The sequence below is a fragment of the Megalobrama amblycephala genome, linkage group LG18 (genome assembly GCF_018812025.1).
Source record: "Megalobrama amblycephala isolate DHTTF-2021 linkage group LG18, ASM1881202v1, whole genome shotgun sequence".
NCBI classification, from domain to species: domain Eukaryota; kingdom Metazoa; phylum Chordata; class Actinopteri; order Cypriniformes; family Xenocyprididae; genus Megalobrama; species Megalobrama amblycephala.
The window spans coordinates 34,188,773-34,203,733 of NC_063061.1; the positions used below are offsets into that span (position 1 = coordinate 34,188,773).

Genomic DNA, 14,961 nt, shown 5'->3' on the forward strand with positions numbered 1-14,961 from the left:
GAGTCAAAATGAGTCTTATGACTGCTTTTTGTATGGTGCATTAAAAGGACTGCACTTCAATCTATAACATTTGCCTCAAATTAAATTTGGCATTCACTGTGGTCTATAGGGAGTAAAAATGTTGCTCTCTCTGCTGGTTCACTACTTTATGTTTCCTTTTACATGCCCTAGATCAAGTATAAAGATATGTCAATCCACTGTTCTTTTCAGAAGTTGTAATGGCTGATTTCTCTGTTTCCAGGGTGACATCCAGCAACTGATGATCGTATCGGACCATCGTGCTGCGTTTGACTACTGTGAGCACTACAGCCCCGACTGTGAGGTTCCTGCCCCTGAACAGCCCCAGAACCAAGATCCAAACACTGATGAATATGTAAGTTCATATACTTCCTCCAACATTCCCTTTAGAGATTGAAGAGCATGTTTTCAGTCCAGCGTTTTTTTCAGGGGAGACGCTTTGCTTGCTATGATATGGAATATCCGTTTAAGTGTTCTGATTTCACAGATAAAAAATGTCGTACAATGTAAAGTATTTGCTCTGGCTCCTGATTTAAATGATTTTGCTCGGTTGTCGCGCTTGTTGTTGTCATCAGTTGCAGGATGTGGTGATTGGTCGATGTGGTATTTGTCCCGCCCCTCCTTCGCTGCGATTGCACGGCTGGGTACAAAGTGACAGTGATGAGCCCTGCTTTTTACCCAAAATTGAACATTTTTCAACTCGCTGCATCCCAAAATAAATAAATGGATGATCAGTGCCTCGTCACACTGCTGCCGTTTTTAAATATGCTCCCATTGAAAACAGTTGGAAAAATACGCTTAGCCTTTGGTGGACACACGGCCTAAGGATGTCCCAGAATCCTTGGCGTTCTGTTCGGCCCAGTCTGAACAAAACAAAACCAAAGCAAAACAGAGACCAGTTTCTTATAGCTCGAGCAACGACCTCCTCGCCTTCGCCGAGATCAGCTCAAATGAAGTCAAGAACATCTTGTTGAGTGTTTGGACAGCCGAAGCGCTTTTAAATCTTAATCCTGTGAAAATAAAACCATCACATTAGCCAAGCACTTAGCAATAATCCCTAGCCATGACAGTTTTCATAACAGATATGTTTTGACCAGAGGTCATAATGGTGAGTCTTTAATGTCGCTAAGAATTTGATTTATAATGGTAAATGATTTATTATTAGTGCAAGTACTGCTCAGGTTTTCTTAAGAAAATTGAGAAATCTGGTTTTGGTTTTACAGTTGGTATATCTGACAGCACAAAACACTGACTATTTTTACATTTATTCAGCTTTTATTCAGTCTTTGGAATGAGAAACGAATTAAAATGGAGTAATAATACCTGCCCACACTTGTGTGTGCGTGTGCTTAAGTTTAAGGCATATTAATTCTTTATAGCTCTTTCCATTCCATCGGAAAAGACCCAGCTGCAGGCAGTGTAGAATGTATTTTTCCGACCGAATGGATGACCTCATCAGTCAGAAAGAATGAGCGAGAGAGTGATAGAGGGAGGAAATGAGCAGGTCTCGGCCTGTAGAGCGTTTGAGCTCTGTATCGCTGACATATTTTATTAATAATATGTAAAAAATGTAAGGAATAGACATTGTTTTGTCACAAAATAAATTGCTAAGTTCATATTTGATTCATTCTGGTAGAAATAACATACATGTAAAGTGCAAAAAAAAAAATTCTATTTTGTCAACAATGGACCATATGCACGGAACTTCCGCAATAATATAAGCCAGCTGGAAAACTTCCAGTGGAATGTCACTTGTCGTGTGTCGGTATCTCTTTAATGTCCTGAGGTAGCTTTAACAACATCAATAGTGTAATACTTATAGTTTATAATCAAAATATAGTCACTTAAATAGTAAGGCCTAGCATTTATTTAGTTATTCAAACGTGAGATGACATTAAAAAAAAAGAAGTGTCTCAGCAAGATACTATCAACACATTGTAATGTAAATTAAAGATATATTGTGAACTTTAGTTGGATTCATTGAATAAAATGTGAGATTTTACAAGTGTGCCAAAATCATTGAGCTTCCGCAGCACTGACTGCCAGCATCTGTGGTTATGAGAGCGGGGAGAGTGCGGTGCACGCTTTCTGTGCGTAATTCACTCACATGAAAAGTTATTGTTTTTCATGAGATTTTGTGAGTACTTCATACTTCACCTTGACAAAATGATTTGATTTTATAATGTTTAATATTTATTCAAAAGCGAAACTGAGTGAAAAAACTATTACAGGAAATGACTAATATGAGACAATAAATGCTCCTCTGCCGCCATCTGCTGGTTCAGTGGTAATTAATGTCTTTTTTATTTTTAAATAAAAGTGTTTTCTATCAAATGTTGGATTTCCTACATCTTGAAATGTTCGGTTTTTACAAATCATTTGAAGTGCTGGAAAGATGTTGCATGTGAATCTAATTACAGACACTGCGTTTCTTATTCAAACGTTCCTGTTAACTTCGTCTTTATTGCAATGAATAAAACTGGTTTATTGGCAAATTAGGCAAGTGTGATAACTGCATGAAATATATACAACATTAAAAAGTCGACCATTGATGGTTTTGTGCTGATGTACAGCGAGTGACGGCTAACAGTTCACCGGAAATGCCTAAGCTGGTTTAACGGAAACCGTGCATATGGTCAATTAGGAGTATATTAACAGACGAGATCAAAAATTACACACTTTTTATTTCATGGGGACAGTCGAGTGTTCATATGCAGTCTCTGTCCATCTGGGTTCACTCAGATGCCAATATCCTTTGTGCGGTACGGAGAGAGGAAGAGAAGGCATTAAATGAAAGATTGAGAGATTTAGCATGTGAAACATATGAGAAAATAGTTTAAGCTGAGTAACACGGAGATGACCGACCGTTTTCAATTGATTCTCTATGGGAGCTAAGCAAAAGGCGCGCTTAAGGGAATTGTGGGAGTGACTGCTTGTGAGAGCTTCAAAACATGTGGAGATGCAAACGAGCAAGCGAGAGGCGAAAAATTTCATTTCACATTATAGTTATACATTATAGTTATAAATTACTATATTTAATTCCAGTTTATTCAGGCTGGGTAATAAAAATGTATTAATTTGACTGCATTTGGAAATGTTTTACCCTAATTCTGCATATATGAATCCACCCTGAAAATCAAACCCGTGACTTTGCCGTTGCTAGTGCGATGCTCTACCATTCGATATTCAGGAACATAAATGAACAAAAATGAACAAAATTAAATCACAGCTGTCAGTGATCTTTATAAAAGGGATGAGCTTTCCAACTGTTGTTGCCCACATATGGTAAAGTTATCTCTGAGTTATGTCTGTAAAAGGAAATTACATGCATGTGAATGCAGCATGTGGCACATTTTCAGCCACGCATGGACTTTTACATCTTTCAGGGCTTTGATGTCACTGTGTTGGCGCGGAAACAACCCTCTGCTGACCTCTTTTTTCACATCTGTGTGTCAGGAGCTGTAAATCTGAGTGTGGGGCATTAGTAGGGGGCAATATGAAAGAAAACCCCCCTGCACCTTTGACCAGTCCTTCAAAGGCCAAGTGCATCATTTAAATATCAGTGAAACCTTTTTACAGATTAAACATGATGAGTTATCCATTGCTAATGTGTGGGAATTAGGGAGAGGCAGAACGGTGCATCCGAGCGAGAGGTCGCGGAGCGGCTGGAATTCCTCACATTCTTCTCTTTCTCACTAGATAAGAGAGAACATGGATTTCCGCTGGACTCGATCGGAGGGAATCCCTCTTTTCCTTTGCTCTTTCTTCTCAGGGAATGTCAGTCTATTAAATCAAGACCAGTGTTGAATTGCTTAATTAGCATTCCATGAGTATAACTTCTGAATGAAAAAATGAAAAATCTGTATTTATATTTACTTTTATGTTCAGAATATTTATTGTTTTATTTTTAAATATATATATACATATACTATATATATATATGTACAAATAATGTGTATTTTAAATATACTAATAATATAATGTACAATTAATATAATGTACATTTATTATATAAATATAATGAAAAATAAATGTATATTTATTTATTTAAAAATATAATGTAAAATATAATATAGTATAATAAAGCTAAATAATAAAGTAAAATGTATACACACACACACACACACACACATATATAAGACAAAATCATTTGTCCCACCTTAAATATTGTGCTTTTTAAATATATTTATATATAATAGTTTTATATTAAGAATATTCAGTGTTTTATATTCAAATATATGTACATATGCTATATATGTATATAAAATATAGTGTAACATATTTATATAAATATAATAAATAATAATGTAAAAAAAAACTATAAAAGAAAACATAGCAAATCATTTGTCCCACCTTACGTATTAAAGTGTCAAATATTGTAAATATATTTATGTATATGCTAGTTTTATATTCAGAAGTTTCAATAAATATATGTACACACACACACACACACACACACACACACACACACACACACACATATATATAATGTAATCTATTTATATTAATATAATAAATAATAAATTTAATTAGAAAAATATTAAAAGAAAAATTATCAAATCATTTGTCCCACCTCAAATATTAAAGTTTCAAATATTGTTCTTTTAAAATATAATTATATGTATATATTACTTTTATATTCAAGATATTCAGTGTTTTATATTCAAATATGTTCACATACATTCGCTCTTATTTGAATATTTTGAATATAAAATAAGTACTAATGGTTGTGCTCCTTTTTTTTTTTTATCAAGGAAAACAAATAATGTTAACATATGCTGCATTCACATCATGTCATAATTCCCATAATTACAGGATGTCAACACTTGAAAGACTCTTGAGAGACTCTACTGAACTCATGTTTGTGTCCTCAGGCTCAGAAATAATTTGTTTTTTGCATTGCTCAGATTGCCCAAAATGGATCCATGTGCAGGATTATGTCTTTATGGGTCATATGTGGTGTGTCGTGTTATATTCCATCTGAAAATATTTTAAACAGCATTTTTTTCTAACATAATTATCATGCATGCAGCTCGAATGATCTCATTCCAAGAGACTACAGTATATGGAATATAGTCAGCTACCCATATGCACTTGCAAAAGAACTAAGAAAGCTAAAAAAAAAATTAATGCATGCTGACACACTCTAGAATATTCATATTAGCAACTCTGTAATTCTATTGTGGTGTTCTGTCATGTTTTAGAACAATTATCAGTGACCTGATATCAGTACTCTACCTTTTTTTTTTTTGGAACACTGGTGGTAAAACAGTGTTTTAGCATTTAATAACACTCAATATTCAACATTTTTTCTCTTCAGAACACAGAGGATAACTACTATTATGAATATCCCTACTATGAGGACATGGATGCGGAAAAAACTGGAGAAACGACAACCGACGAAACGACTGGAACCGAAACTGAAGACCTAACGGTCAGTGTTATTTTAATATTATTTATGTACTATTTATAGTATTTATTAATATTTTGAATTAGTTTTTATTTATTTATGTTCAGTTTTCATTTTAATTTTAGTTTTAATTTTTATTAGTTTTTTGTTTGTTTGTTTTTGTTTATCATTAATTAATTTTTTTACTAATTTTAAGTACTTCAGCTTAAACCTATTTATTTCAGTTAGTTGTCAAGGCAACATTTCCAAAAAAAGTTTTCATTTTATATTTCAAAATTTTCAAATTTCAAATTTTATTTGTAAAAAATGAGAAAAATTCATAACAGCGCTGTGTGAAAATATAGATTTTAATAAATTAAAATTAAATATCCGGGTTCATACAAGGTGCTTAAAGCAAAGTCTCTTTAAGACAAGTCATTTCACTCGTCGGCCATCTTTGAAATGCCTCTCAGGCATTCAAGTGCAGCTCCTATCTCTTTGAATGAGGAAACATCAAATTCTTCAAAGCTGTTTGCCAAGCTTTCGATTAAATTTCAGATTTGAAATCACAAATGAAATCTGACAACAACTGTATCATAAATTTTGTTTCTAAATGCTCCATTCATGACAAAAAAAAAAAACCCAATTTTTCAGGCTGGATCAAGCTAATCTCTATAGAAAGTGCGCACCTGACTGTTTCTATAGGAGCCGGAGCTTCTAATGGCTGCTGCAGTGACGCAATGACTTTACCAATTGGCGATTGGCTCTTATTTAGAAGGCGGGAGTTATTGCTCGTTGCACTTTCTCCAATTCAAAACAATACGAGTGATATAGAAATATAGAGCATGATGTTGCTCATATATTTCAAAGTATATATTACAGCTTTCATTCTTCAGGTCAATTATATATTCATGGGGAAAAAAATGAAAGCGATATCTTTGTCATAGTATCCTTTCAATGGTTAAGGGGATTTCCCATGACTGACAGCGCTGGTCCATGGATTGATCTCTTTGAAGTGAAGCTTCAGATTCAGCTTCACACCGGAGCCACTTTGCTTCTCGGTTGTGCCTCATAAGGTGTTGTTCAAAGAAATAATTTTCCTTGTTTAGAAACTTGCTTCGATCCAGAATGAATGAACGTATTTTAATAATAAATATATTGATTGATCAGTGAGATCTCTGATTGTAGTCCTTGAAAACCAGAAAAGTAGTGCTTGAAAAGTCCTGAAATTTAATTTTACAGTATCTGTATGATCCCTGTAAAATGTATTCTTAAAGTTAACATTAACATTAAACTAGTTTGCTAGCCATTTCTGTTCCATATTTATTTGCAAGTAAAAAGATATATAATGAATAAAAAAGATAGAGCGGGACTATTGCTCAAAGTTATTGTACTGTAGATGGACTTGTACAGTTTCCAGCATTAGTTTGCAGAGAATTTATAGATCTTAAAAAGATAACACAGTAATTTAAATATTCCTTACTGGGATTGAAGCTGAATCTGGAAAATCAGTACCAATGCCCAGCTTGTCTATTCTAAAAACAGTGTCTATTTACTGTGTTTACCAGGTGTCTGTTCCGGATAGCGGTCGCGTGGTTACCTCAGTTATCACTAGTGGAACAGGAGGCTCCAGCAGTTCGAGTAGCTCCTCCTCCTCCTCCTCTTCATCCTCCAGCTCGACCACCAATACTGGCGAGGACCCGTACGACGGCTACGATGGTTACGGAAACGGATACGATACGTACTATGACGAGTCGACCTCAAGGCCTGATGGCTCCCGGACCATCACGATCACTAGTACAAGCACAAGTACTGGCGGAGAAGTAGATATTGGACTGGGTGAGGTGGATATGGGATTGGGAGGAGACCTGGACAGGCGGATCATCACATCATCGTCTTCATCATCATCAGGAGGAGGAGGAAGTGGAAGAGTGCACTCAACTGTCACAATCATTAATGGAACCTCCGGCTCCGGCTCTAGCACCAGAATCAGTTCTGGCTCCAGCTCCAGCTCCGGTTCTGGCTCCAGTTCCAGAATTAGTACTGGCTCCGGTTCCGGCTCTAGTTCCAGTTCCAGAATCAATATCGGCTCCGGCTCCAGCTCCAGCTCCAGCTCCAGCTCTGGAGTTAATACTGGCTCCAGCTCTAGCTCTAGCTCTACCACAGTGAGTTTGGTTTTTTTATTGACTATATTTTTCAAGACTTTTCTATATGTTTAAATGTCTTTCATATGTTTTGAAAGTTTTGATTATTACTGCAGTGTTTTATATAATAGTGTATCAAGACACTATTTTAGTGAAATGGATTTTACTCAAATCAGGGGTCCATTCTAATTAATAAATATTAGATTTTATTTAACATTTAATAATAACTTATTTTTTATTTTATTTCATTTAAAGAATATAAATATATAATATATATAAAATATTTAATAATTTAATAGAAATAGAAATAAAGAATTTCTATTCTTTTAATAAAGAATAGAAATATATTTAAAGAATTATCTCTGTTTTAAATGTCTTTCATATGTAAGCTTTGCTTATTATTGCAATTAATGCAGTATTCACAGTTTCATTGCAGCCTGTGAAAAACATGTCCAGGATATATTTCACCCCAGATTAAAAATCAAAAACAAAAACAAATATGCTTTAATTCTTAAAGAAAAAATCATCTTAAATTTTGTTTAAAGAAAATAAAACATTTTTAGGACTATAAAATTACTGTACTACAGACTATAATGAGAATCACCACTGAGAATAAGAGGGAAAATCCCAAAAATAATGTACATGTGCTTTATTGTCATAAAAATATAATATATCTCAGATCAAAAATGACTGAACTAAAAATAGGCCAAAAATTCATTGTTTTTTTTCTTTTGATTTTGGGTTGACATCTGAAATGGACTTAAATTTCAAAATAAATTTCAAAATCAATAGATGTATATACAGTACACGCAGTGCACAAACACTGAGTTATTGATTGGTTATGATGTCTGATGGCTTGTGAATGTCTGTTTTTGCAGGTTGGTGGTGGTTATGATGACACCCAGTACGGTGAGGGTTATGATCTGACCTATGGAGAGGGATATGGAGAAGGATACGGAGAGGGAGATTATACCGTGGGAGGAGGAGGCGGCAGCAGCAGCAGCAGCAGCACCAGCACTTCAGTTTCCGTTGGGGGCGGATCTGTTTCTGTTGGAGGCGGGTCTGTTTCTTCAAGCGGCTCAGTTGGGGGTGGATCCGTCAGTGCTGGGGCCAGCGCAGGGGCGGGGTCTGTTGCCACAGGAGGACAGGGAGGAATTGGCGGAGAAGCAGATTCCATCGATATTGACAAGTTTAAGGAGGAGTCTATCACGGATTACACCGATGCAGAACTGGAGAGCATGTATAATTATGAAGATCTATACCCAGACAGCGACAAAGAGTTGCCTGCAGAGACCGTGGACACCTATGGACAGGTGAACTCCAGTTCCGCAAATGCAATGCAACATAAACGTTAGGGCTGGGTAAAAAATATTGATTATGAACAGAACATTGTAGTGCACCTCTCATCCAATAAATCACAATAATAAGCATTTTATTGCAAAATTCAGCGCTGTTTAATGTGGCATGACAGATCGCTGTAGAGAAGCGGCAGCGCAAAGCACACATGAACTGATCCTCTCCTCCGTTTTAATACCAGTTACAGCACGAAATAAACATGAATGAACATCTGAAGGTATGTTAAAAGATACGGTACAACTCACTGAAATCCGTATCATGTCTCATGTAATCGTTCAATCACATTTACCTCAGAAAAACCATATTCAGTGACCATAAACTCGTTAATCAGCTAGAATGAACCCAAGATAGGAGCATTTTGTTAAATATATGCACCATATTACAGTACATATTCATTATCATTTTTAATGTTCTTCAATATTTAATGCATGTTTAAATAAATCTGTAATTTTTTTACGACGGCCACCATTTAAATGTTTATATTTCAAAAAATGATTTGGAGTAGAAATATAATTATGTGATCATAAAGTTAGTATTATAACTTTATTTTTATAAAAACTTCCTTGAGTGTAATGTAAGTACAAATCAGTTAATTTTAACCTTCAATATCATATAGTACTGTAGTACCAACTGACTTAGTTGAGAGATTTTTTTTCCTTGAGAAAATTTGCCATGTACTGTACCTGATATATATCAATAATCAATATGGAGTCGAATTGAATAGGTATCGAATCGAATTTCAAGCGTGTGAATCGAAATCGAATCAAATCGTGAAATTTGTGTCAGTACCCAGCCCTACCAAATCAAGCAAACTTGTAGGAAAATTTTCAAATTAAATTTCATTTGTTTCCAAAGGTGGATGGACTGAGAGGAGAGAAGGGCCAGAAAGGAGAGCCTGCGATCATTGAACCTGTAAGTGGCGCTCATGACACACGTACACTACTCGTCAAAAGTTATATATATATATATGTGATATGTTATATCCACATTAGGGTTGTCAAAAGTACCGGCTTCATTACCAAGTCAGTACTGAAATTTTAAAAATGTGACGATACCAGCATTTCCCCCTAGCATTTTGAGTGCTGCTGAGCGGATTGTTAAAAACGGGAGCGTTTGAAAGCAGGCGTCTATCAGTGGATCCCTAATATATCCACAGATAAATGCCTGCTTTCAAATGCTCTCATGTGTATCTGTGTAAGTACTCAGTGAAGAGAATCAAAGATGTCAATTTACAACATGTTTTTGAAGCGTTGATCATTGTAGCCAATCACAAACATATCTGTTGAGCGCGTGAACACAATGGCCAATCATAGGTGTTTAAGAGTCTGCTCAAAATGCTAGCGGGAAATGCTGGTATCGTCACATGTTTTCAGTTTCAGTAATGACTTGGTACTGAATTCAGTACTTCTGACAACCTTAGTCCACACTGAAAGTAAAACTGCTGAGCAAAATGTCACTATCACAGCCATTCTGAACATGTCTGATGTTTAATATACCAGTTTATGGAGCGAGATTTTAGACCAATGAGATAGAAACCAAACAATCAACAAATGTCCTTTATCTCCTGAATCAGTTGTCTGTCTCAGAGTAATCTGGATTCACTCCTGATTTGCATTTGCATTCCAAAAAGAGCGAGTCAGTCCTGTTTCAGACTCCGCAGAGTCTGAAAAGAGTCTCAGATTTGACTATAATATTTGCATAATGGGAAACATTATTGTCTGTCTTTGCATACAGTCTTCACTGCTCACGTGGCTCTTGATGTCTAACAGCTGTGAGATTTCAAACAGATGTCACTGCACTCTCAGCGTGAGAGCATGGACTCAGTACTAGAAGACATCTGGGTTTATTGTGAATGAACATCAGGATGTATAAAGAGGCTAGATCCCAGCTAACAGGGAACGTTCTCAGAACTTCAGCTAACGTGTGGCAAGCTTCTCTCTAAGTTATGAACAAACCCAGTAACCCAGTGATGTTAATAAAACATTTGTTTAAAGTTATCGTTAGCACAAAAACTTTATTTATACATTGTTCATGGAATGTTTTTACCTGAGACGTTCGGTTGGATGGAATGTTCGCCTAATGTTTTTTAAATGTTATAACTTAACAGAGAACATTCAAAAGTAACTTTCCCATAATGTTTGCAAATTGATCAAATGGAATGTTCCCTTAACGTTTGGATAACCAAGAAAAACGTTTTTTAAATATTGGACATTTTGAACGTTCTCCGAACATTCAGAAATAACGTTTTTATAACCAAATGGGAACATTAGCAAAACGTTCTCAGAACTTTTTTTTTTTTTTTTTAGCTGGGATCTTACCTTCACAGCCATATCAGGGAAAGACCATGCAAAGTTTGGGTTTATGTGCTATTCTATGGAAGCTTGTTTCCACCACTAAATAAAAAAATAAAAAAGGTAATTGTGACTTTTTTTGTCAGAATTGCAATATATAAACTCACAATTGTGAGTTATTGAGTCAGAATTGCATGAAATAAACTTGCAATTGCATCTTATAAAGTCAGAATTCCGAGTTTATATCTCGCAATTCTGACATTTTTTTCTCAGAATTGTAAGATATAAACTCACAGTTGCAAGTTATAAAGTCAGAATTGTGTGATATAAACTCGCAATTGCGTGTTATAATGTCCAATTGTCTGGGAAAAAAGACTGACGTTTTTTTTCTCCGAATTATAACTCGCAATTGCATGTTATAAAAAGTCGCAATTACCTTTTTTATTTTTTATTTCATGGCGGAAACAAGCTTCCATACTATTCAGAAGTCAGTACACTGAAAAACAATTCTCAATTTTCACTGAGAAATTGTTAGTAAGTTTCACAGACAATTAAAAGAAACAACAAGTAATGCATTGAATTATACATGAATTTTTTGAGAAGTTGAAAAATTGAAATAGTATTTTCTTATAAAGCGTACTCCAGCAAACCTTGTTTTTATTTACAACTTAAAAAAAAAAATGTCTTACAGTGTACTGTTGCAGAGATACAAGAACCAATCAATGAGAAGATCAGTGTCATTTCAGAGTTGAGGAAAAGCACAAACATACAGATCAGGACAGCTGGTTTTAATGAAGGATGACCATGTGGTTTGGAGAAAGAAAAATGCTCAAATCACATGCTTCTTTCTGCAAGGGCCCACATTCTCCTTCGTTTCTCTACACACACAAACTGTGTCCACTCTGTATTTTTTGGCATGTAAGGAACGCCCCAAAACAAAGCAAACATGCCCACTGCCACGACAGCACATTGGGATGATGTCTTCGGGACATCGCTAAGACCCACAGCATTTTTAAAAAGTGCCAGATTAGACCAAGATGTTCCAACAAACAACTGTCCTTTTTATCTAATAGTAAAGTCCCTGTGCTCTAGACCTTAATGAGCCTGATCTCTAACATACTGTATCTAATGCTCCTCTGCTTTGGGCTCTGGACCTCTCACTGACTATAATTCAATCTTCATAGGCTTGCTTGAGGTAATTGCAGTATTGTGGTTATGACGCAACTCATGCAAGCACATTTTGATCAGTAATTGATCATGACTGATGACTTCCAGACAAAATAGTTTGTATGTCCTGATACAGATCACAATTTGGTTACAAGCTGATCCATTTTAATAAGATTTTCCCTAGCATATGTGCCATGATGTAAAACACCATCAAATGTGCATTATTACTTTTACTTCACATTTTTCAACAGCATTATGGCAATATGATACAGCACACCACAATTTTTATTTTAATATGTTCCTTGAGGTTCACTTCCGTCACCTTCGTTCTCACTCTCTGTCTGAAATAATTCATTTTTAAAGAGGTGGTTGCCATGTTGGGCTGCTTTAGAGAAGAGGAAGAGTTGTAGTAGAGTGTTGTTGACATGCCGTCATTTTACGCCGGACCGCTTCACAAACGAGGGTCAATTCAATGTCAATGAGTTGAATCAACTCCACAGCAACTACATAAATTTATCCATTAACCATTCAGAAACGTCCAGTTTCATTCTAAAAGTTGTAACTTCTTCCTAAGTCTCTCCATCAGTGTCGACTCCGGTTTGAACAATGTAAGGCTGAACGCCGTTACTGACAATCCTCATTTTGGCTGCGTGAGATTCTCCAGCTTTGTTGTTGTTGAGCAAGCGAAGCGCGAGCTGTTAAAGCTCCGCCCTCTTCTGGAAAGTGGTCCGGGAACAGCAGCTCATTTGCATTTAAAGGGACACACACAAAAACTGTGCGTTTTTGCTCACACCCAAATAGGGGCAAATTTGACAAGCTATAATAAATGATCTGTGGGGGATTTTGAGCTGAAGCTTCACAGACACATTCTGGGGACACCAGAGACTTATATTACATCTCATGAAAGAAGCATTATATGTCTTCTTTAAGGCTTGTCAGTAAACAGTTATGATTGGCTAACGTCATTGCAAAGGAAACAGTGTCAACACCCACTCGCTATTGCATATAAGTGTTCTGAAAACATTGTCTGTATAAAACCGTTATTTACAGACAGAGCGTTATAAAATAATTTATTTATGGTTTGTGCTACAGCTGCTGTCAAATCCAATACAACTGACTGCTTCATCTGTCAACCAAAGTTTCTACTCTCCATTACACTGTGCCTCGTTTACAAAATAAAATGCTCCGAGCAAACATATAATCCTCTGACGTGATCTGGAATGCCATTGAAATAAAACATTTGGGATCCTTCTGAAATCTATACAGAGTCACAAATGAGTTGTTTAAATGGGAACATTCATTCACTCTTCCATTTGTCCCGTTGTCAACCAATCATTGCCTGTTTTACAATGGATAACTGTAACTATTAGATTTATTCTAGATGTTTTTCTGATGAATGTTCTGGAATGTTCAGTCAGCTGGGCTGCAATCTGAAGATCATCTCAAATGCTTCATAAACAGTCAAGGCCATGAGAAACAGGCATCAGTGTTTTAACAGACTTCCTGATGCTGTTTGCTATGATTATTACAGCGACCTGTGGCCAAGTGCACGTCTCACATGCTCACAGTTTCAGCCTACAGACTTGAGATAAAAAACGTATAAGAGAAATGTAATTTAAAATTGACTTTGACTAAAGCTGTGGTGGTCTCACACTTGAGATCTTATATTTGTGTCGAAGGTTGTGTTTATGCTGTTATTTTAATGTGTTTGTGTTATTCTGGTCTTTTAGGGAATGCTGGTCGAAGGCCCACCTGGTCCAGAGGGTCCTACGGTAAGTGTATGTGTGTGTGTGTGTGTGTGTGTGTGTGTGTGTGTTTCTCCATACGTGTTGAGTACTTTGAGTACTTTAGTACTTGCCAATTTACAAGTCACTTATAATTTAAACCAGTTAAACTACAGTCAAGCTATACCTTTATGTAGTTTGCCAAAAAAAAAAAAAAAATTGCTAACTATGCTAAAGCTTTTTAAGGTGACAATCTCTCTTACTAAAAACCAGATTACTATATCTTTCTGGCACAAAACAATATGAATTATATTGATTTTATATTTAAATTATAATACTTATTTAAAAAAAAAACAGTGTTGTTATTGTTAACTAAAAGTAAAATTATTAAAAAGTGTTTCGATAGTTGAAATAAAATAAAAATATAAATATTAGATGAAAAAAATTAACTAAAATACTTACAAACATTGAAAATGTTGCCTTGGCAACTAACTAAAAAAAAAAAATAAATAAATAAAAAAATAAAAAAATGAAAGCAATATAGAAATATCTAAAATTGCTAAAACCTGAAATAAAATAAAAATATGAGAGGAAAAAAATAAATAAAAAAACTTACAAAAATTAGAAATGTTGCCTTGGCAACTAACTAAAATAAATTAAGTTGAAGTACTAAAATTGTTAACACTAAAACTGAAATAAAAAAATAAATTAATGCTATATAGAAATATAAAAAAAAAATATATATATTAATAAAAATGGCAAAATTGCTGAAACCTGAAATAAAATAAAAATGTTAGATGAAAAAAAAAATGAAATAAAAAAAACGTACAAAAATGAGAAATGTTGCCTTGGCAAATAACTAAAATAAATTA

General features: G+C 35.1%; 1 protein-coding gene across 2 annotated transcripts in view; it reads left to right on the forward strand.

Annotated features, from left to right (window-relative positions):
• col5a1 (procollagen, type V, alpha 1) overlaps positions 1-14,961 on the forward strand; it is a 108,795-nt gene that overhangs the window by 52,604 nt on the left and 41,230 nt on the right. For both annotated transcript variants that reach the window (XM_048166198.1, XM_048166199.1), the window contains exons 5-10: positions 242-373; positions 5,339-5,452; positions 6,976-7,572; positions 8,430-8,864; positions 9,763-9,819; positions 14,096-14,137. In XM_048166198.1, the coding sequence (XP_048022155.1) occupies positions 242-373; positions 5,339-5,452; positions 6,976-7,572; positions 8,430-8,864; positions 9,763-9,819; positions 14,096-14,137 (1,377 nt within the window). The remainder of the gene's footprint in view (positions 1-241; positions 374-5,338; positions 5,453-6,975; positions 7,573-8,429; positions 8,865-9,762; positions 9,820-14,095; positions 14,138-14,961) is intronic.